This window comes from Scyliorhinus canicula, chromosome 17, assembly GCF_902713615.1.
Source record: "Scyliorhinus canicula chromosome 17, sScyCan1.1, whole genome shotgun sequence".
Taxonomy (NCBI): domain Eukaryota; kingdom Metazoa; phylum Chordata; class Chondrichthyes; order Carcharhiniformes; family Scyliorhinidae; genus Scyliorhinus; species Scyliorhinus canicula.
Window position 1 is genome coordinate 49,629,115 of NC_052162.1, and position 24,384 is coordinate 49,653,498.

At 47.5% G+C, this 24,384-nt stretch overlaps 1 protein-coding gene across 11 annotated transcripts in view; it reads left to right on the forward strand.

Moving 5' to 3' along the window:
* dlg3 (discs, large homolog 3 (Drosophila)) overlaps positions 1-24,384 on the forward strand; it is a 758,334-nt gene that overhangs the window by 696,443 nt on the left and 37,507 nt on the right. For 9 of the 11 annotated variants that reach the window (XM_038776233.1, XM_038776232.1, XM_038776230.1 and 6 more), the window contains 4 exons: positions 6,340-6,442; positions 8,745-8,786; positions 9,508-9,558; positions 12,904-13,005. In XM_038776233.1, coding sequence (XP_038632161.1) covers positions 6,340-6,442; positions 8,745-8,786; positions 9,508-9,558; positions 12,904-13,005 — 298 coding nt within the window. Of the gene's footprint in view, positions 1-6,339; positions 6,443-7,028; positions 7,075-8,744; positions 8,787-9,507; positions 9,559-12,903; positions 13,006-24,384 lie in introns of all 11 variants that reach the window. The other 2 variants (XM_038776235.1, XM_038776236.1) reach the window with 2 other exon arrangements.

Sequence of the window (24,384 nt, forward strand, 5' to 3'; positions counted from 1 at the left end):
CCTTGAGGTCCCAGGTTCGATCCTGACTCTGGATCACTGTCCGTGTGGAGTTTGCACATTCTCCCCGTGTCTGCGTGGGTTTAGCCCCCACAACTCAAAAAGAAAATGTGCAGGGTAGGTGGATTGGCCATGTTAAATTGCCCCTTAATTGGAAAAAATAATTGGGTAATCAAAATTTATTTAAAAAAAAGATATTTAAAAAAAAAAGTTTGTAAGTGTCATTTGTGGCGGGTTTGGCTGGGCGTTTTCGGCTCTGTCAGCAAGTTCCCCAACGCTATCTAACGAAACTTAGGACGCAATTTAACTAAATGGGAACAAAATCCCATAGTGAGTGTGTTGCCGCTAGTTTCCCGACACTCGCAGTGCCCAGATACACAGCGCTATTGAACAGCACTCTGGTTCTATAGGGGGCCTCAGTGGGGAACATGAGGACGAGGCTATACATAGCCCATTTTCTGCACTGCAGAGCTCCACCTGCCGGAGCCTCTCAGTGTAGGGAAAGATCAGGATGCCGGCAGATGTTATCAATACAGAGGTGGACCCACACGTGATTTATTGCCAAAATGACAGCAGTTCTGGATGATCTGAAATTTGAGGTGGTTGGGGTAAGAATGCTGTGATCTGCTCAGATTGGGACCTACTCAGATTTCAGCAGTTCAGATTTTGCGCCATCTTGTGATTGAGGCACAAGATTTGTTTACATATCCTGTAAATTGAAGGAACACATGCATTCTGACAAATTGAACAACCTGCGTGTCAGTAAGTGAAAATGCAGCTAGGTTGTTTTACAATGTTACAATGCTGTAACATGCAAAGACCTTTTGAAGATTGATTGAGACAAGGCTTTCAGTTGTAAGTTGCAAGTTGACCGCGTATCTGGCTGAGGTATGGGTGTGTTGAGATTCAAGGTTTGGCGTGCGTGAGCAGTTGATGTGGACAACTGACGGGCAACAGTTTGCATCCTGGTGTCTTGGGCCTTACAAGGTATTGGATACCTTGTCAGACCCTTACTGTGTTGTCTACTTATTGTATTTGTTTCTATGTCTTACAGTATGTACCCTACAGTCAGTGTTCAGTGCAGCCTCCAACCCCAGCGAAATATATCTGTCTGTTGTCTGATGAGGGTGCCTACAGTTCCAAAAGGGTATTCTTCCTCACACACATTTCACACACACCACAACCTCTTCACCAGCCTTCAAACAGGCGTACGGTAGCACCATTCCTCTGCCATTTGCTAGTTTCTGTTAATATATCTCCATGTCGACTTTCTTGTATTTTGTGGACTTTTTTTACCCTTATGTTGCTTTGGCAAAGGCTGATGACTTGATGAAAGTATTTTGAAATTTTAAGAAGTTTAGACATATTTTAATTCTCACGGGAAGAATTTTAGTCTCCCACTGGCATGTTTGCTGGTTTACAGTCTGCAAGGTACCAGCATCTTAAGTACATGTGCTGTGGTTGAAATACTGAAGCCAGAAAATCCAGTTCCTGGCAGTTCCGGCATGTATGGATTACAAAATTAGTCCTGTGTAATGCTTCAGTTCTCATTTCTCAGGCCCGTATGAATAGCTAGCAAGGACAGCTGTATGTTTGTACAGAGCTGGCTGCTAATGGAGCGGTAGTGATTGCATTAATTCTGAGCTTGTACGTGTGGTTTAGCAAACCTAGGTTATTGTGACCTTTGTCAAAGAGCATAGGTGAGGTTTACACCCAGGAAGTGGTGTAAAGGTTGTCACTCCATTCAGTGACAGTTGAACGTGCTCTCAGTGTCAAATTCCTTACATTTAAAATGTTATATCCTCATCATGGGCGAAATTCTCCGACCCCACGCAGGGTCGGAGAATCGGCCGGCAGCGGCGTTAATCCTGCTCCCGCAGGGTTTTTAATTCTCTGACCGGCCAAAAACCGGCGCTGTGCAAATCCCGCCGGCAGCCTCTGAAAACAGCTGGCGCCGGCGGGATTTCATTATATTTTTGTTTCCACAAATCTCCGGCCCGGATGGGCCACGTCGGCGAAAATCACAGTAGCTTTAAAACGGCGTCAACCATTGATGATGGTTGACGCCGTTCAGTGTCGGGGGGGGGGGGTTGCGGCATCGGGGGGGGTTGCGGCATGGGGGGGGGGGGTTGCGGCATCGGGGGGGGGTTGCGGCATCGGGGGGGGGGTTGCGGCATCGGGGGGGGTTGCGGCATGGGGGGGGGTTTGGGGGCAGCGGCGTGCAGAGAGGGGGGGCGACGGATGCCCGGGGCCAACGTACCGTCGCCCCCCCCTCTGTATGCCGCTGCCCCCTACCCCAACCACCCCCCCCCTCACCACCCCTACCTCCATCCAACGCCCCTACCCCCCTCCCCAACCCCCCTCCCCACCACCCCTACCCACCACCCCTACCCCCCTCCAACGCCGCAACCCCCCACCCTCAACGCCGCAACCCCCCCTCATCGCTGCAACCCCCCCTCTCAACGCCGGGTCCCCCCCTCCCCTCAACGCCGCCCCCCCCCCCCCCCAACGCCGGTACCCACACCCCGTCCCCCTCCCTCTGAAAGCCGGTACCCACACCCCCCCCTCCCTCTGAAGGCCGGTACCCACACCCCCCCCTCTCCTCCTCCCCCCCTTCCTTCCTCCTCCCCCCCTTCCTTCCTCCTCCCCCCTTCCTTCCTCCCTCCCCCTCCTTCCTCCTCCCCCCTTCCTTCCTCCTCCCCCACTTCCTTCCTCCGTTAGTTGGGGGGGGGGTGCGGCGTTGGAGGGGGTAGGGGTGGTGAAGGGGGTAGGGGTGGTGAGGGGAGGGGGTTGGGGTAGGGGCAGCGTCGTGCAGAGGAGGGGGGCGACGGATGCCCGGGGCCAACGCACCGTTGCCCCCCTCCTCTGCACGCCGCTGCCCCTACCCCAACCCCCTCCCCTCACCACCCCTACCCCCTTCCAACGCCGCCCCCCCCTCCAACGCCGCCCCCCCTCTCTCAACTCAACGCCGCAAACCCCCCAACGCCGGTCTGTCTCTCTCTCCTCCCCCCCCCCAATGCCGGGTCTGTCTCTCTCCTCCTCCCCCCCCCCCCCCCCCCAAAATGCCGGTCTGTCTCTCTCCTCCTCCTCCCCCCCCCCAAATGCCTGTCTGTCTCTCTCTCTCCCCCCCCCCCCAAATGCCGTGTCTGTCTCTCTCCTCCCCCCCCCCCCCCCCCCCCCAAATGCCGTGTCTGTCTCTCTCCTCCCCCTCCCCCCCCCCCCCCCCAAAATGCCGGTCTGTCTCTCTCCTCCTCCTCCCCCCCCCCCCCCCCCCAAACGCCGGGCTGTCTCTCTCCTCCTCCTCCCCCCCCCCCCCCCCCCCCCAAAACGCCGGGTCTCACCACTTCCGCAGCTGGTGTAACTGACGCGTATCGCGTCAGTCCGCTGCTGGCCCCTCCGGGAACTGAGAAAAGCCGCCTAAAAGAAGGCCCCCACGCCGGAGTCATCTACACCAATTTTGCTCGCCGGAAATCGGCGTTACGACGGTCTGCAGAGAATTTCGCCCCATATATTTATGTCCTTTATTATATTGACTAATCTCTGTGTAGCCTCATCGAGCCCTGGAGTGGTTCCCCCTCAATCGGTCTTTCCAGGAATCTCGGTTCCTTCAATTCTGGTCTCTTGTACACCCCCCTCCCCCCAACCCCCTTCACCATTGACAGCTGAAGGTCAGCTGACTTAATTCCACTCTCCATATTTTACTCTCAATGCCTTTCCCTCTCCTCCTTTTGGGCTTATCTCTTTGACCAAGTTTTACTGATCACCTTTGCAAATAATCTTTTTTTATTTGAGCACCCATTTTTGCCTGATGAAGCCTAAGGTAGCAAAGTGGTTAGCACTGTTGCTGCACAGTTCCGGGGTCCCAGGTTCGATTCCCGGCTTGGGTCATTGTCTGTGCGGAGTCTGCAAATTCTCCTTGTGTCTGTGTGGGTTTCCTCTGGGTGCTCCGGTTTCCTCCCGAAAGATGTGCTGTTAGGTACTTTGTACATTTTGAATTCTCCCTCTGTGTACCCGAACAGGCGCCGGAGTGTGGCGATTAGGAACTTTTCACAGTAACTTAATGTTAATGTAAGCCTTTTTTTTTCGACATTTAGAGGCGCTACAGAAATGCAAATTGTTGACAATAGTAGTAGGTCATATCAATCTTTTAGGATAATAATTGCAAACAAGGAAGGTCCTTTAAAAGAGCAAAATCACAGAACTACAATCCCAATGGTAAATACTATTGCTGCCTTTGCATTTTCATCCACCTGATACCAGATCCTGCCATTTTAATGTTTATGATATTCAATTTTTTTTATCATTTGGTTATCTGACTGTTCTGACTTTAAAATGTAAAGGTTTTGTTTCACTCCAGACCAACTCAACATAACATTCTCATTGAATGAGCAAAGGAAAATAGACTCCACAAAGTGATTTCTTGTTTGCTCCCAGTTGGGGGTGGGGGGAAGGTGTTGTGAGGGGGAAATTCTAGAGCTAGAGATGGTTAAAGAGATGGGTTGGGTCAAGACCATAGAAGGAAGGGTGGGGAATGGTTTGGTATATCATGGACTGCCAGTAGTCGACACGTACTGCCCAGTGGTGTTTAGTTTCAATAGGGGATGTACCCTTATGGAACTGTTGGTTGGTGTCAGGGTGGATTGATCCAGAGAATGTTAGTACTGTCAGAGGTGGGTGGGAGGGTTTGCACACTCCTTAGATGTTGGTATGCCTATTCCTCAGAAGTGTTGATAGCATCTGGCTGGTTTGGGTGGGAGGGGGGGGGGGGGGGGGGGGGGAGGGGGGGGGGAGGAGGAGGAGGAGAGGGGAGTTAGGATTGTAGTTCTCATGTCATAATAGTTCTATCTAGGGCAGGCGATTTTTCAGGTAAAGGGAGTGGCCTCCTCAGGTTGCGTTAGTATTATCTGGGCAGGCATACTTCTTGTTGGGAGATACAACTGAGACATCTCATGCTCTTCTAGGCCTGGTAATTCATTGTTAAAATTGTCACTTGGGATGTTCGTTGAATTTCCTTAAGTTTCCTGCTTGCAGCACTCCAAACATTCCAAATCCAGTAATACTCCTGTTACTATGTATTTAGCAAAGTGGGGGAGAAAGGACTGTCTTCCTAGGCTGCAATTTCTATGGTAGTTTTAGTGAGAGTTGTCGTGTAATTCAGACTATACAGAAAGGGAAAGATTGAAATAGGCCAGTTAAACATGTTCAATAAATGCCACCTCAATGGCCGAAATGTGTGGTTGGTCTGGGTTTGTTTCATTTGTTTCATTTGTTGTTGTTTTTTTCCTACAATATTATAATTTCAAACATTTCCCTTTCAATTTTGTAAACATGGTGATGCAATGACTGAAAGGTGAAAATGCATTGAATAAATATCACCTCTAAATATCAGAAAATACTTTTCACTGTACTTCGGTACATGTGACAATAAATCAAATCAAATCAGCTTCAATGAACTATTATTGCATGGGAGAGACAGTCTCTGGATTGGAGTTAGTGCTGTCCCAGTCAGGGATCTTTGCACAAACAGTTACAATGAGGAATAGACTCGATGCAATTAATTTCAACATGTTAGTAAAGAACTTGACCTCTGCTTTGGGAAGTGAATGTTGAAAGCTTGGAGACAACATTCAGGTGAATATCTACTTCCTGGTATTGTGATTTCTTTACCATTCCCCCCAGATCCATATCAATATTATATCTATTATTATGAAATCTATATTCTTGGGTAATTTTAATTCTGTACTGGTGGCAGTAATGCTGCCTACCTTGTGCACGTTTAGGCATACGTAGCAATTTGAGTGTGTACAATGCTAATTTTCTGACTGTAGTTGAAAATCCCGGGTAGGTGTGTATTGGAATTTCTGTTATGTGCTACCAGTTGGCAAGGCTATCTGTTACCAGCGTGAACTCATAAAATTACCCATAAATCCCACTCTTCATAGACACACAAGCATCTGCATCACTATCAGGATACAGATATTCGCAACACATTCCTTGAAGTGTTGAAAAGTACAAATGTTCTAAAAAGTAAATAGACACATGTAAGACTTTATTACAACCCAAGCTTTCAACATTATATTTAAGAGTTGCTTGCTGCTCCAGTGCTGTTGGAGAACCTAAAATGCCAACAGGTAACAGACAGAATTGGTTTGATGAAATTTGGTTGGCTGAAAAACTTTGCTATTTAAAGGAGATGCCACACACAATACAGAACTAAAAATACCTTGTTTATCTGGTTTTGCTCACCATGTCACTGCTGATCCACCTTTACAATGTGTTTTGCATGAATTAAACATCCATTCATCCTCCTGTACCCTCCATCCATCCTCTTTTCCTTCACAGTCATCCAGGGCCAAGCGTAAAAAGAGCATCCTCTTGTCTCGAAAGTTTACCTTCTACAAGAGCAAAGAGAATATTGTACAGGAGCACACAGGTGATCATGACCGTAAGTAACTGTAGGCTTACGTGAAGTTTGGTCAGAGGGAACAACATTCTATAAACAGTAACTCAGTGTGATGCCAACACTAACATGCTTACATCATGGTTCCAACATTCCGAACACCCTTCCACGAACTGTACCAAATGGGGCCTCAGCAGTTCCAGACTGTCATATACAACAAAAGGATATACATTTTGCCGTATATAACAGTGAACAGAGTGAGACCTGATACTGTCAATGTTCACAGAATTAACAGTTTTAGGCTATAATTCTTCAAACAATGTTGCCAGAATTTATCAGTATGTGTGCAACATCATATCTGCTCAATCTGGATTGGCACCAAATATATTTAATGCAATTTCAATTTAATAGCCGTACAATTCTGGTTGAATATTCCATGATCTCAATGTTGTGGAGCAGTTAAAATCTCTGGAATCCTCGTCACCAGCTGCAGTGGCCTCAATAGCTGCTTCTATTCTGCTCTATCACTGTGCAGGAGTCCAGCTGCTAATTTACTGCTTTCCTCTGTTTCTATATCTCCTTTTGTTTCTGTGTTATTTCTAATTTTTTGCTGTCCGGTGATTGGATCCAGGAGTTCCCTGGATTGAGTGATGACTATTACGGGATGAAGAACCTGAGTAAGTGAGAGACAAGCATTTGTGAATGTAAAAATCACAAACATCTGCATTTGAACATCATTTCTGACACAATCCTTTATTTTCTTCACTTCCACTGTTATCTCAAGAAATATTATTAACTTTTCCAGTTCCACACATCATTATAGACCAGTTATTAAGGGCTTCCTATTTCATATTTTCAATGTTTGACCCAGTGTTGCAAATTAAACTAGTTTACAAGTTAATATTGTGCATTTCAATTCTATAATAAATTCAGAGTCAACACTTGTAGTGGTTTGATACAATCTAAATTATATAATTGATAATCTACACTTATGTACTAAATTATGAGGTGCTTGATTTTATTAACTTTAAATATTTGAAAAATCTGTGTCTTAAGTTAAGAGGTTTTTTCTGCAAGTTTATAATGTGTGTGGTTTAGAAAATGGGTATTGAAAAGAGATCAGTTTTAGTTTATATTTTTAGTTTTAAAAATTTCCATGTTGACAGGTTCCTGGCTATCATAAATTACATGGCAGAGTGGCCCATTGGATGCTGCAGTTCAGGGGATCAGAGCTATAAACCGGATCATAAATAGTTGGGTTTATAATTATCCATTTGATCTTTATCAAATCTCTGCACTTTGTTCCAATATTCCAAGGGGGGAATATTCTTGGATCAACAAATGTTAAGGGTATTTCAGTTGTATCAACTGGCAACTGCTTCCCTATAAAGAGAACTGCTTAAATTTCTTGCTTTGGCAGATTTTAACCACCCTGAGCTGTGCTGCTGTAGGTCATTACATCACTTACACACTGCATAAAACTAACCAATTACTCACTCCTAATCTATTAACATGTAATAAATCATCATTTTAGATCCTTCTTAGTTTCTTGATTCACTTCTGTCAGGTTTTCTATGGCAGAACAGATGGGCCAAGCTAGTGAAGGTACCGGATGAGTCAGGCAGTGCACAGGTGGATGAAAGTGAACTTTTCTTTCATATAAGTCACTGATGCACTTTTTTTTTTTCTTCATAAATGTAGAGTACCCTATTCATCTTTTCCAATTAACAGGCAATTTAGCATGGTCAATTCACCTAGCCTGCACATCTTTTAGGTTGTGGGGGCGAAACCCACGCCAGCACGGGGAGAATTGGCAAACTCCACATGGACAGTGACCCAGAGCTGGGATTGAACCTGGGACCTCGACGCCGTGAGGCAGTAGTGCTACTCACTGTGCCACCATGCTGCCCTCACTGCTGCACTTTCCACCACCTTACATGTTGCTGTAGGAAAGAGTGCAGGAGGAAAGTTAACTTCTTCAGAATAGAGGGCACCACAGAACATTAGATGAACCAGCCTGTGGGAGTATACTCACTATGACAATGAAGGATTGTGTTTGGGAATGCCCAAGAGCTTTTTATATTCCGACCTGTTATTGACAGCAGCATCACATCCCACGGAGGGAACAGATAGCTTTTCAGAAAACACAAAAATCTAATAAGAATCAGTTGAAGATTTATGATCAGCATGTTTCTCCAAACCCAGTTGAAAATATTCGGTGTTAGCAATGTGGAGGAAGTTACTGTGCCAGTACATTGTAATCAGAAACACATTACAAAGGACAGTCAGCCCATCTGTTGTATGCTCCTTTTATAACCTGAAACTCTGGCACCTTGCTTTTTTGCAGAGTGTATGACGTCCAACACCAGTGACAGTGAAAGCAGCTCCAGTAAGTAACCCCTTTGGGTTCCGTCATTCATTTTTCTTCTCCCTTTGCAGGTCATTTGTCTCCACAGGTCCTCTCCTCAGGTGGGACAAACAGTTGGGAACACTGACCACCTGCATAGCCTTACCATGAGGCAATCACCCTATTCAACCATTTTGTGTTTGGATAGACAATCAGGACCCCAGCTGTATTTAGGGCTAAAGAAAAAATTGAACCCAAGCTCTACTTGCTGTCACCAGAGCCGGTCAGAGTCTTCAGCTTCAGTCTCCTCAGGATGGATGGAACAGTTGACTTGGACCATTTCATTTGTTGCATTTACCTAGCAGTGAGCAGGACAGTCTGGACTGCTCATTCCCACATATTTTGTGCTCGGGTCGACATTCTGGTGCTGAATTTCACAAATATGCAGCTTATTGTTGCTTTTTATTTGCTCGAGCCCCAGTCTGCCATAACATGGGACACTCACCAGAAACTCACCTGGAAAACCATTCATTCAAATTATGAATTTTCACTAACACTGACTGACTGACACATATTAATTCCCTTTTGTATTCTAATTACTTCTCGAGATGAATACCTGGAGGATTAGCAAGTTTTGGCAGACTGTACAGAAATAGATGAACAGCATATGGAAGAACAGGAGCAGCAAGTTGGGGAAGGGAAGATGATATCTAATTGATGAGGCTGATTTCAGCTGATGTTTATCTATTTTCCTCCTTCATAGAGGGCCAGGATGATACTGTTCTATCTTATGAAGCAGTGACACGTTTGGAGAGTAAGTAGAAATTTTCAGATCGATTTTCCTTTGTACAAAATTGTATTATGTTCGAAAGCAGGATTAATTGGGTAGCCCTACAAATTAACCAGTAATGGCATGATGGACTGAATGACTTCCTTCTGTGCTCTGTCATTCTATTAAATCCAGATTTAGACCTGATATTTTTGCGGTAGTTTGAATGCTATTGTGTGTGTGGCAAGTACATGGGAACACCACCACTTCAAGTTTCTCTCTACCCACCATCCTGACTTGGACACATCATTGTTTCTTTGTGACCACTGTTTCAAAATTCTGGAACTTGCTCCCTAATCGCATTGTGAGAGTACCTTCACCATATGGAGTGCAGCAGTTTAAGGCAATGATTCATCACCATCTTCTTGTCGGAAACTAAGTATGGCAATTAATGCTGTTCTTTCTGGCAGCACACCTTAGTATGAATTTTTTTTAAAAGAAATCCTCTATAGTACCCTGGATGCATAAGTATCAAGAATTATATATGTGCGAGTAGTCCCATCCCTATAAGTCCAGGAACACTTGGAGCAGATAGCACTGTCTGTAACCTGTGGGTGCAGTTCTACCATTGACAGATAGTTATACAATGGCTGGTAGAATAATGTAGATAATCCATCTCTGATACAATTTGTTATCTATGACATCAATTCTTTCATAGAATCCCTGCAGTGCAGAAGGAGGCAATTCGGCCCATCAAGTCTGCACCAACCCTCCGAAAGAGCACCCTAAACAGGCCCAATCCCCCACCCTATCCCCGTAACCCCACCCAACCTTTGGACACTTAAGGGGCAATTTAGCATGGCCAATCAACCGAACCTGCACATCTTTAGACTGTGAGTAGGAAGAACAATGGCACAGTGGTTAGCACTGCTGCCTCATGGCGCGGAAGACCCGGGTTCAAACCCGGCTCTGAATCACTGTCCGTGTGGAGTTTGTATATTTTCCCTGTGTCTGTGTGGGTCTCACCCCCACAGCCCAAAAAGACGTGCAAGGTAGGTGAATTGGCCATGCTAAATTGCACTTTAATTGGAAAAAAAAAATTGGGTACTCTAAATTAATAAAAACAATTTTAGGAGGAAACCGGAACACCTGGGGGAAACCCACACAGGCATGGGGGAGAATGTGCAAACTCCTCACAGACAGTGACCTGGGGCCGGGATTGCACCCGGATCTTTCTTGTTCTTTATTCCCTTCCACTAAATTTTAAGATGTGGAGATGCCGGCATTGGACTGGGATGAGCACAGTAAGAAGTCTTACAACACCAGGTTAAAGTCCAAATTGTCTCACACCAGTACGGTTGGTAGGATTTCACAAGCCCAGGCCAGGTGGTGTGGGGTGAATGTAATGCGACATGAATCCACATCCCGGTTGAGGCCATACCCGTGTGTGTGGAACTTGGCTATATGTTTTTGCTCGGCGATTCTGCGTTGTCGCGCGTCTTGAAGGCCGCCTTGGAGAACGCTTACCCGAAGATCAGAGGCTGAATACCCCTGACTGCTGAAGTGTTCCCCAACAGGAAGGGAACATTCCTGCCTGGCGATTGTCGTGCGATAATCATTGATCCGTTGTCGCAGCGTCTGCATGGTCTCGCCGATGTACCACGCTTCGGGAAAGGATGTTCATTGGTACATTGGCAGACGCTGCGACAACGGATGAACGGACATCACGCGACAATCGCCAGGAAATTATAGCCAAGTTCCGCACACATGAGTACCACCTCAACAGGGACCTTGGATTCATCTTGTATTACGTTCACTCCCCACCATCTGGCCTGGCTTCCGAAATCCTACCAACCGTCCTGGTTTGAGACAATTCACACCTCATTAACCTGTGAGTATCCCTCTCTCTAGTTGCTCTGTCTGGACCTGTAAAGACTTAATTATCTGCAAAGACTTGTATTCAAAGCATTGTCTTGCATCACTGACTTTGTCTATATATATGTTTCTGGAACCCACCTCTTCATTCACCTGAGGAAGGAGTTGTGCTCTGAAAGCTAGTTATTCAAAACAAACCTGTTGGACTTTAACCTGGTGTTGTAAGACGTCTTACTAAATTCTAAGATACAGGTGCCAGGATTTTCCTTCCCCTCTCTGGGGAATGTGGAAATTCTCAGCCAGGAGTGCTGAAAGCAGTCCACATGGCTAACAATTGAGTGGTAGCAAAAATAAACAAATAACTTTGCACATTGTTAAAGAGCAAATTGATAAACTTAGCATATCAGATATGAACAAAAAATGAACAATTTTGTGGCCATTTTCATTAATATTTGATTTGAGTTATACTTGAATATAAAATAAAATTCTGAGTGAGAGGACACTGCGACAGGAAAGGAAATTAGTGCAAGTACAGAGCAAGGGAGCAATTTCCCAAACTCAATTTAAGAACAGAAATTTCTAGGCTATCAAACGTGGGTGAATTCACTTGTCAAAAGGGACTGCTTTGTTGAGTACAAGGGATTATTTTCCAAAATATAATGTTCTCATAAAAGAAGATTTTCATGTTTTGAGAGATACCCATTGAATAAATTGGTTCTTTGACCTGTGTTGTATAGTTGACTTAAAATGTGAAATTCATCAAGTCCTGCTGAAGACCGGCAGTGGTATTTATGGGATTTCCATTGATGACTTTGTTAAAAAAAAATCATTCTCATGATGTGAGCATCACAGCAAAGTCAGCGTTTGTTGTCCATCGCTGGTTGTCCTGAGAAAGCTGGTTGTGGTCTTTTCCTTAAACCATGAAGGCTAACACTGTTTTTAGTAGTGGTTTCCAGAATTTTGATCCTGTGTTCTTTTTAAAAATTTGTTCACTGAACGTAGATGTCGCAGGCTGGGCCAGCACTTATTGCCTATTAATTGCCCTTGAAAGGGCAGTTAAGAGTCAACCACATTGCTGTGGATCTGGAGTCACATGTAGGCCAGACCAGATAAGGATGGCAGATTTCCTTCCGTGAAGGACATTAGTGAACCAGGTGGGCTTTTATGACAATTGACAATCAGTTGACTTTTAATTCCAGATTTCTTTATTGAATTCTAATTTCACCATCTGCAGGGGCGGGATTTGAACCTGGGTCCCCAGAGCATTATCCCGGGTCTCTGGTTTACTAGTCCAGTGAAAATTCCACTATGCCACCGCCGCCTCCCCTGAAGGAGCCTGTCCAATCCAGGATGAAGAACGTGGAGGTGATGGTGCTCCCATGTACCTGCTGCCTACCCTGTGATGGAGACTGCATGTTTGTGGGGTGCTGCTGAAGTTGAGGGGTGGATGTTTAGTTTTTTTAATAGCATGGTTCTGTATGATGTTTCATTCAAGGCTGTCTGTGTAAATTTCAGTTCACTATGCTCGGCCAATTATAATTCTGGGGCCAATGAAGGACAGAATCAATGATGATTTGATCTCGGAGTTCCCAAATAAGTTTGGTTCCTGTGTACCACGTAAGTAATTTTTGTACATGCCATTTAACCAACTATTTTTTGATGTCCACTATTCTAGAAACATTGACTTTTGGATACTTCACCTTAAACTCATCCAAATATGTTGTTATCCTTTTACTTCCTCTGACCTTGGGTCCCCAAACTAATTTCACAGCAACATAAAAAATACTCTAAAATCTACTGGAGGTTGGGTCATTGGCCATACAAAAACTTTTTTCAAGCTTTACTGTACGTGAAACATGGAAATATTGGATTGGATTTTACGGCCTCCACTGATGTGTTTTCTGGTGGGACACATGGAAAATATGACAAGTGGGTAACCCACCACCTTCCCCAAGCTATTGAGGCACTTAATTAATAGCTACCTAGGACCTCAATCTGCCTTCATTGTCATAATATGATTGACAGTGGAAGGCAGGTAGGAATGGGAACGCTGATCGTGTAAAGGTGGGACGGTGGATACTTGCTTTTAGGGATGCCCTGTGAGCCCTTTCTGCCACTCTGCCTGGCCCCCAAAAACCCACCCGCCACTTCCCTTCATAAGGTGCTTGATCTCTTACCGCACAAAATTCTGGGACATACCTGGGTCAAGTGTTCATGATACTTCATTGCAGTCCCAGTATCACCTACTACTATCTTCTGGCACTATGTCTGCAAGAGCTGCTGGCTAATTAGATTGTCTGGCAGCTGTTAAGGACTTCCTTTCACTGAGATGAATGTCCAACCCTCAGCATATTATTGCTGTGGGGTGACCTTTGGTTAAAAGTTGGCTTGTAACGTCTTTTCTTCCAGGGGATGGAATATGTGTTCCCTCTCCTCCAACCCCTCAAAAAAATTCAGGAATGACACTTCTAGGATACATTGGGCACACCCTTCAGGGCTGCCCTCATAAAATATTGACAATCTGTTGTGAGCCTACTTCAAAACATTGTAGACAATCACAAAGACCACTACAAATATTGATACTCTCCCGAATGCTGTTACATAAAAGTGTCAGTGACATAAACTATCATTGCAGTAGATGCTTTTTTTAAAGTTTATTATTAGCATCTAATAATAGAATACTGTGCTGGTAAATAAATATACATAGAAATACAAAAATACAATGACATCCAGGGCCCCCAGTTTGAAAGCCATGTAATTCTCAGCAAAAACTGACAGGTTGGTTCGATGTGGACTGTGCTTGATGCAGGGAAGTTAGAAACAGACGTCTTAACACTGGAGAAGATCCAACACTGTTTTATTCAACTATAGAACTGCTATACATATTCAGCTGTGGGTCGACATTATACTGATCTGACTGGTGACCTTGTAGTAGCCTGACCAGACTTACTAGTTACCGCATGGTGTTTGCACTTGCTGGCTCATGGACTCTGACTTTCTCAGTGGCTGGGTCCCGAGAGAGTGGGAAACCTAGTGCCCTCTGGCTTTATAGTGGTAGTGCCCTGTCTGGTGATTGGCTGCACTGTGTTGTGTACTTACTGTTCATCCTATGTTCAATCACTGCCTGTCTGCATCTCATTATATACATGAGTGGATATTATGACAGTGCTGATTTTCTATCTGTTGATCATGAATGAGTAGGAAAAAGTAAATCTGAAACAGAAGCATAATTTCTCTATTCAGTGACTATGAATGGATTAAATCTGGGCATGAGATAAATACCAGGATTTCCTGCTTTGCTGGTGTAAATTTATCAAGTGCATAGAAAAGCTCTCAGTAGGGTTGCCATCACATTTATGAAGTTACAGCACTACAACCTTTCCAGCTCTGACAGAATTCCTGGTGGAAGACAATGAAGCAGAACAGGGAGAATTGCCGCAAAACCGAGGACAGAGGACATCTAGTGGCCAAAATCTAATTTACAGCCTTTGTAGACCTGCTGCAGTTCTCTGAAAGAATGGGGCGGGATTCTCCAGTCAGCGACGCCAAAATCGTGTTCGGCGATCGGCCAAAGAATCCCCGTTCATGCCCGAATCAGGGGTGGAGCTGTTTTCGTGATGCTCCACCCCCTCCAAAGCGGCATAATCGAAGAGTAAGCCGCGCGTCATACTGACGGCCTCAGGATATTGCTGAGGCCCTTCCCCCGATGCTCCGACCCCAACCGGCCGGGTTCCCGATGGTGTCCTTCGCGTGTGGTCTCATCCATTAGGAACTCAGTGCGACGGCTGCGGACTGAGTCCCAGCACTGCTATTGCGGGAGAGGGCCGATCCGCGTGTAGTTGGCACTTTGCCATGGGCTGTGGGCACTGTTTGGGGGTGGTCCGGGGCACGCGAGCCGGCTAAAGAGGGACACTATTTTGCAGGTCGGGTCCGCGAGCGGCTGCCGCCATGTTGCATGGTGCGGCCGCTGCAGGCCAGGGCCGTGCACATGTGTGGCCACGGACCTGGTAATTCTCCGGATCGTATCGGCAGCTAGAGCCGGGTGCTCTATGCTGCCGTCATGCTAGCCCCCAGCGAAACGGAGGATCGGTGGCCGTTTCGTGCCATTTTTTCTGTCGTAAAACATCACCGTTCCCACGCCAGCGTGGGGACATAGCTTCAAAATCGGAGAATCCAGCCCCTTGTGTTTGTTTTTTTTTGTGTGTGAAAATGAACTGATACAGCTTTGTATTGGTACCAATATGGAACAGTGAAGTTTCCTTGTACAATGGTTAGTGTGATATGTGGAATGTTACATAATTGATTTTCAAATCTTTGATGCTATTGACCGTTTAATAAACAAAATATTCTCAACTCTCAAGTGCTTACTCCAGGTACACGTGCCATGCCTCAAGAGGATGATTAGTGCATAGGAAACGCTATGGAGGCAGCTACCAACAATCAAACACAAAAGAACTGGGCTTCAGCACTGTGGATCCTTTCATGACCTTAAATGTGTGGATCAGGGGAGGGCACCAGAGCATTGCCACACCAATGTTTCTGGCAGAGGTCTGATGTCTAGGGCTCCTGATGTGGCCAGGGCTCTGCCAACACACCTCGCTGGGTGGCACTCTGGGACAAGGTGGTTATGGCTTGAGGAATTTGAGGGTTCTGGGATGAAAGTCTTAAAATCTGTCGGTCTCTCTCCTTTTCCTTCTCCAATTCCTTCGAGATTAAAAAATGTTTGCTGGTGTGGATCATGCAGAGGCTGCCTTTGCATTGCTGGTGGTAACTCAGGCAGGCAGCAACACATCTGAAGACATGGCCGCCCATCAGTCCGAGGAGGAATCCAGAGGGGGAGGCCAGCCACGACCCAAGGTGTACCGGCTTTGTCGGTGTTTCGTCGCAGGAGACTCCGTCTCAGGAGACAGGAAGTTCAGCACCTGTGCCACGTCCTCGTGGACATGGCACCCAGTGGGTGAGGCGGAGGACACTGCTCACGGTGGCCGTGAAGATGAATGCAGCTCTGAACTTTAAGCATCTGGTTCATTCCAGGGCTTGGTTGGGGACCTGTGTGGCATTTCTCAAGCCCCAGTCCACAATGCATTCAGGAGGTCACGGAAACCCCGTTTGCCCAGGCATCTAACTACATCATCTTCAACCTGGACAAAGCCCGTCAAGATGCATGGGCTGTAGGATTCTCCGCCATCACCGGGATGCCCCAGTTCCCAGAAATAGATAGCACACATGTTGCCTTGCGCGCACCAGGGCATCAGGGAGTGCTCTTAATTAACAGAAAGGGGGTTCCACTCCCTGTTCAGATTGTGTGCGACCAAGGCGTCCATATCATGCACGTGTGTGCATGCTTCCCAGGGAGCTTGTATGACAGCTGCAGCCTGGGGAGCTGGAGATCACCGGTGCCTTTGAGGACCATCCCAGGATGACAGTTTGGCTCGTAGGGTACAAAGGGTACCTGCTGATTCGTGCGATGCGGAGGTTTCAGACCGAGGCAGTGACCCAATATAATGAAGCCCATGCTGCCATCCGTGCTATCATTCAGCGGTGCATTGAACTGCTCAAAATGCCTGGACCACTCTGGTGGTGTACTGCAGTACACTCCCCAGAGGGTCTCCTACTTTGTTGTGCCTTCTACAACCTGGCACATTAGCAGGACGACATGCTGGAGAAGGGACATGTGGCCTCATCTGAGGAGGAGGAGGCGAACCAGAAGGGGCTGGAGGTCAAGCCCGGGGAGGAACTCCAGGAGGAGCCAGATAATGGAGGACAGGTGGCGGCGGCAAGCGCCAGGCACACCCGGAGGACCAGGGAGGCCCTTATTCTGGCCAGATTCATATAGGACGAGTCTATGTCCTTCAGCACAACCACTTCATCCCAATCCCCCCCTCCCATTTCCCTCCCCAGCCCCCAATCCTTCCCCCCATTTCTGTCGCTACCCTCCAATTCCCCCTTCCCCATCACACCTTCCCTTCCCCAACCACCCTCTAAGGATTTGTATAATATCACTCCAGAGTGACGGGCCTGTGCCGTCACTGTAATTGGGTCAACATACAAGGAAGGAGAGTGAGAATAACTCGCTGTGCAGAAAGCTATAGTGCTCCTCAGTTTCTGCAAAAGTCTGACTCCTGCTTACAGCGTGCTCACGCCCATCCTCTGAACCTGGTCTGCATGGGGGTGTTAGATCTTGGACCACTGTGCCCAGGGGCGGGGGGAGCAGAGCGCAACAGGGTGTAGAGGTGCAGACAGGCCCTCATCCTTGCCAGATTCATATAAAGATTAATGCGACAGCGGCCTCCCATGTATTACATGGTTTAATTGTGAACTACTGACAATTCCCTTCCCCCTAGCCACAGATATGTAGCCATCCGCGTCCCCCGCCTCCAGTGCTCGCCAATCTTCTTGCTCTTTTGTGGTCTACTGCTAGGTCTACATGTCCCCCAAGATGCACATCAGAGGTGGAGGCAGCCTGCTGCTTTCCGCGCCCTGTGACCTTTGACGCCCTTAGTGGATGTCCTCCTGGCGGCCTGGAGGCGGGGGGTGGAGGAGGGTCCTGGCCGACTTACCAGTGTCACTGGAGTCGCCGTGCCACTCTGTTCTGCCCACTGCCCTTGAGATGCACCATTGTCAGGGGTGAGGGGGAAGGATGCAGGAGAATTGGAAACCACCATCATCGCCTTGGTGGAAGGCTCCGGGTTGACCTCCAGCGTTTCCTCCTCCCTGACTGTGCCTGTAAGGGCCCTGGGGGTCTCCATTGGACAGAGGGGCAGCTAGAGTGAGCTCCGGAGTCGCCCGAGTCATCTGGCTTTGCCAATCTTGGCGGCTCCCCATTGTCTGTACCATGGGTGTCGATGCCCTCGGTGATACTCCTCCGTGACTAGGCCACGCTCCTCGGCTATGCCCACCTGCGTCGGGACACATCCCTCAGCGACTGTGCCATGTTCTGGAATGCTCGGCATGTTCACCAGCATCTGGGACACCCCTCTCATGTCGAGATCTTCAGCAGTGGTCGTCATAGACTGAGCCATTCCCTGGATACCACCACTAAGATGCAGCCGTTGTGCTCCAGGTTTTCTACTGTGGTTGGCACCCTAGTGACCTGGGTGCCATACATAGTCGGCAAGAAGTCTTCCAACCGAAGCCTTTGGGACTCCTTGAATCGGCTATGCAGTTGCTGGAATATACATGACATCTCTTCCTGAAAGTCACTGTGGTGTCCTATGATGTGCATAAGCTCTCGGAGAACCTTGTCCAGAGGCGCGGCATCTGACTGGGACCCATCTGAGTTCTGGTATCCAGCAGACCTCCGACTGTTGTCCCTCTTGGATGTTTCTGCCTCCACCTGATGTGCATCTGCCTCACCAGATTGAGCCCCAGAACACTGTCCACTAGTATCACCCACTGAGGTGTATCTCTGCGCTGGTGGAAGGTGGGGGTGATAGCTGTGATGACTGTGAGAAACTTTGGTCTCCACGTTTATGGAAGGATCGACCGACATTGGCAGTACAGTGAAGGTTCACTAGATTGATCCCTGGGGTGTGAGGGTGTCATGTGAGAGTACCTTTAAGAAATGAGTGTTTTTTTATAGAATAACTGTAGTGGGTGTACCTTTAAGAAATGGTTGTATTACTGCAGTGATGTCGAAGTGTGGGTGGAGCTGGGATGTCCGTCAGCTATTAGTTTCACTTTGAGAGAAGTTTGGGTGTGTCTGTTTTTTTGGTTTTGTTTCAATGTTGGAGCTGCAGTCAGCCACAGAATGTGAAATGTTGTTCTCTCTGCCATGTAAAGACTATCGCTTGATCATTTGGTGAATTCAGAGTTATAACTGTTCTCAGTAGTGAATTTAAACCTGTGTGCTTCTGTTAAAAGGTTTTTTCTTTTAAGTCTTATGGATGTTAAAAAGAAAGTAAGAATTACTTAGTGTTGTATTGTTTGGGGGTTGTATTTGAATTAATGGTTGCTAAGATGTTCACTGTATGTTTAAAAAGGTTAAGTTGAGTTTATAGAATAAACATTGTTTTGCTTTAAAAAATACTTTTCCAATTCTCCTATACCACACCTGTAGAGTAGGCCCCCCATACCACAACCTATTAAAAGTTGTGGGTCACGTGAACTCCATGATACACTTTGGGGTTCTCAAAACCCTGGCCCATAACAAGGGTTTCTCTTTGATGAGATACTGAGTAGATTGGGTCTACATTATCTGGAGTTTAGATATTCACGATTATGAAGACTCTTTACAGAATTGAAACTGAGAAATTGGGCATGATTCTCCGAAAAATTCTGTGGCGTGTTTTCAAGGAGTTTCCTGCTGGCTCTATCAGCGAGTTCCCCACCACTATTCAAAGATATTTAGTCACTTTTTTGAGCCCTGGGGAGTTTCTCACCAGTTTAGCCAAGACGTGGGGCTGGATTCTCCGATCTTCAGGCTATGTCCTGATGCCAACATGGGAACGGTGGCGTTTTACAACCGAAAATTTGGCGCAAAACGGCCACCGATCCTCCGTTTGGTGAGAGTCCAGCAGGCAGAAAGCGTAGAGCAGCCGATTCCAGCTGCCGATACAGCCGGGTCCGTGGCCGCGTATGCAAGTCGCTCGCCGCGGGAGGACCGGCCTGGCAAATAGTGCCCCCCTTTTGTCCGACTTGCGACCCCTGGACCACCCCATCCCCCCCAACAGTGCCCCACTCCCTGCCAAAGTGCTCACTGCCCGCAGATCGGCTCTTCCCCGACTGTGGCGGCGCTGGACTGAGTCCGCAGCCGCCTCGCCGAGTTCCCGACAAACAGTAGAATGAGAAACCCACGGCTTCAGCGACTGGAGAACCCTGCCCACAGTATCACCATTCGCAACAGAAACCAACGATGAGCCTGAGAATGTGTTATCGTGTCCAGAGCTTTGTCGTAGAAATGATCTGTCCATCAATGTGTGACTTGTTCCACGTATCAGTGCCATAGAACATGACCTGGTCATCACAAACACCCTGTTCCAAGCAGAAGACCTCATGGCAACACCCCCGCTCCAAGCACTGGCATCTAATAGACTATATCATCGTCTGTGCAAGAGACCGCAAAGACGTCTGTATCGCCCGCACTATGACCAGAACCGACGACTGCTGGACTGATCACCGACTAATCCGTTCTACTATCTCCATCACCCTGGTCCCAAACTAGCACCGGCAGAAGAAACTCTGCCGCAGGAGATTCAATGTCGCTGGACTCAAAGACCCCCAAGAAGAAAGAGCTACTCAGCCGGCGCCTCACAGCTAACCTGGCGACAAACGAGCCAGAGCTGCAGAATACCCACAGCGCCTGGTCTGCCTTAAAACCAGCACAGTCAGCACCTGTGAGGAGACATTCAGGCTCTCAACCAGGAAACTCCAAGACTGGCTCGACGTTAACCATCAGGTGATCCAGGATCTCATTGACCACAAGCGCAAGGCGTTCCTGAACTGGCAGCTTCACCAAAACTCGTGAGGAGAAACAAGCCTACAGGCAACTGAAAGCTGAGGTACAACAAAGGACTCATCACCTAAAGAACAGCTGGTGGGTGGAAAGAGCGCGGGAGACTCAGCAACTCGCTAACAACCACGCTGTGCGTGACTTCTTCACAATCAAAACCATCCGTGGTCCGAGTACCCAGGGGCTTACCCCCAAAGAGAGCCAAAAACAGAGAGGTAGTCAAAGCCTGCTGGAGAGAGCACTTCGAGAACCTTCTCAACCAAGACATAGCTTTCGACACAAGCCTCCTTGACACCATCCTGCAACACGTTACTCGTCATCATCTCAGCGGAATCCCAACCAACAGCTGAAGAACAACAACATGGCCTCTGGCGCAGGTGGAATCCCCGCAGAAGTACTAAAATGCGGTGGAGATGCACTCTTGACACGAATCAACAACCTCATCACCTTTGTCTGGAAGGAAGAGAGCATGCCAGATTATCATAGAATCATAAAATTTACAGTGCAGAAGGAGGCCATTCAGCCCATCGAGTCTGCACCGGCTCTTGGAAAGAGCACCCTACCCAAGGTCAACAACTCCACCCTATCCCCATAACCCAGTAACCCCACCCAATACTAAGGGCAATTTTGGACACTAAGGGCAATTTATCATGGCCAATCCACCTAACCTGCGCATCTTTGGACTGTGGGAGGAAACCGGAACACCCGGAAGAAACCCACGCACACACGGGGAGGATGTGCAGACTCCGCACAGACAGTGACCCAAGCCGGAATCGAACCTGGGACCCTGGAGCTGTGAAGCGATTGTGCTATCCACAATGCTACCATGCTGCCCCACAATGCTACCATGCTGCCCCATCTCAGAGATGACTTACTTTTGACCATCTTCAAGGAAGGAGACAGGTCTGACTGCGGAAATTACAGAGGGATTACCTGACTCTCCGCCACGGGAAAGGTCCTCAACTGTCTCCTCCCGGTGACTGAAGAGCTCCTCCCTGAGTCTCAATGCAGCTTCCGCCCATCAAGAGGCTCAATGGACATGATCTTCAGTGTGCGACAAATCCAGGACTAGTGCAGGGAACAGCATCAACCTCCCAACATGGCCTTCTTCGATCTCGCAAAGGCCTTCGGCTCTGTCAACCATGAGAGATTGTGGAGCATCCTCCTCAAATTTGGCTGCCGGCTGAAACTTGTCATCATCCTTTGCCTGCTCCACAATGACATGCAAGCCACGATTCTGACCAACAGAACCACCACAGACCCAATACATAAGCAAACTGGAGTCAAACAGGGATGCATCCTCACACCAACCATCTTCTCCATATTCCTTCCAACATCACTCTGAAGCTCCCCACTGAAGAGGAGCTAACCTGCTACACAAGCGTGAAACTGTTCAACCGTAACGCCTCAAGGCCAGAACCAAGACCACCCGAACCTCTGTCGTTGAGTTGGAGTATGCAGACACCTGTGCGTGCGCACATTCAGAGGTCGAGCTACAACCCATCGTTGACACATTTAACGAGGCATTTGAGAGAATGGGCCTGTCTAAACATCTGGAAAACAAAGGTTCTCTACCAGAGAACCTTTCTCATGTGGTGCAGTGGTTAGCACTGGGACTACGGCGCTGAGGATCCGGGTTTGAATCCCGGCCCTGGGTCACTGTCTGAAAAAAAAATAATTGGGTATTCTAACAGCCTGCTCCTGCCGCACAAAACTGCCCCGCGACCATCAAGATCAATGATGAGCCCTCAGACCATGCGGATTATTTCCCACACCTCGGGGAGCCTCCTTGTTGCGACCAGGCATTGATGACAAAATCCAGCATTGACTCCAATGTGCCAGTGCAGTCTTCGGATTCCTGAGGGACAGAATATTCGAAGACCAAGACTACAAACCCAGCCACCAAGCTTATGATCTATAGAATAGCCATGGTCCTTGCTCTCCTGTATGCATCAGATGGACAATGTACAGCATGCGGGCCACATTGCCTGCATGCCTGACACAAGACTCCCAAAACAAGTACTCTACTCTGAGCTCTGCAATGGCAAGCGATCATTAGGAGGGTATAAGAAACGCTACAAGGGCATTCTGAAAGCCTCCCTAAATAAATGCAACATCCCCAGTGACACTTAGGAATCACTTGCCTTATAACGCACAAGCTGGAGAAAAAGCATCCGTGAAGGCACCAATCACCTCAAGAGGTGTAGGGTGGAGCATGCGGAGGCCAAGCATAAACAGTGGAAGGATAGTGCAGAATTCAGAGTGTCCCACTGACTCACCTCATCAAACTTGCCAAACTTGTGGCAGAGTCTGCAGAGCCAGTATCGGACTATTCAGCCACCGTGGAACCCACCTCTATCCTTGACGCTGAGGGACTGCCCAAGAAGAAAAAGAAGATCAATGCATTCTCCATCTAGGAGCCACAGCTGTGCAGGCCCTCCCACATGGCCCAATCTCACTGGAACCAAATCCTGGCATCCACACATTCCATTGTCGCTCAAAGTGCAGTAGAACATCCTTGACTTCCAGCTTGTTTCACCCTCGGTGATGTGCCAGTTACATGCAGCACTCACCACGTCAGCAACAAAAGCATCAGCAATGTGCAAAAGAATTTCTTCAATGGCATTAGCAGGTGGCCCATTTGGAACAATGTTGCACACCAGGTTCCGCAGTGTCTTCTTGCTTCAAACTGGATTGCCTTCTGGACTCGTATGTCCCTCTGAAGTAAGTCTTCCAGGACCCAGGTTCCATAGAAAAAAATGCCATAGAAAAGGTGGCCTTCAGGACACGCGACAACGCAGAATTTCCGAGCAAAATCTTATAGCTAAGTTCCGCACGCATGAGTGCGGCCTCAACCGGGATCTTTGATTCATGTCACATTACATTCACCCCCCACCATCTGGCCTGGACTTGCAAAATCCTACCAACTGTCCTGGCTTGAGACAATTCACACCTCTTTAACCTGGGGTTCCCCCTATCTCTGGATCTGTAATGATTTGATTACCCGCAAATGCTCGCATTCCAAGCATTGTCTGGCATCTCTGACTTTGTCTATATAAATGTTTCTGGAACATACCTCTCCATTCACCTGAGGAAGGAGCAGTTCTCCGAAAGCTCGTGTTTGAAACAAACCTGTTGGACTTTAACCTGGTGTTGTAAAACTTCTTACATAGAAATAATTGTCCTTTTTTCCGGCTACACAAAAGGACGGAAACAGCAACACCAGCCTCCAGGTAGCTGCAACCACCAGCAGGAGCAAGCAACAAACACAACCTGCAGCTGTGAAGTGTTCTCACAATTAACAAAGCTAATTCATCATTTGCAATAGCCTTCAGCTGTGCGACTCGAGGCTGCTCACAGTCAAAGGGGGTGAAATTGACTTTCAGCATTAATGGCAAAGCAAGGCTCTGACCTGGATGTATTTGGTGGGACAGACGGGCTGCAGCTTGCCCCTGTTCATGGTCTCTGCAATATTTAAAGATGGCTTGAAGACAGTACAGATGCAATACCCCCTCCCAAGGGTGACCCCCCGACATGGAACGTTT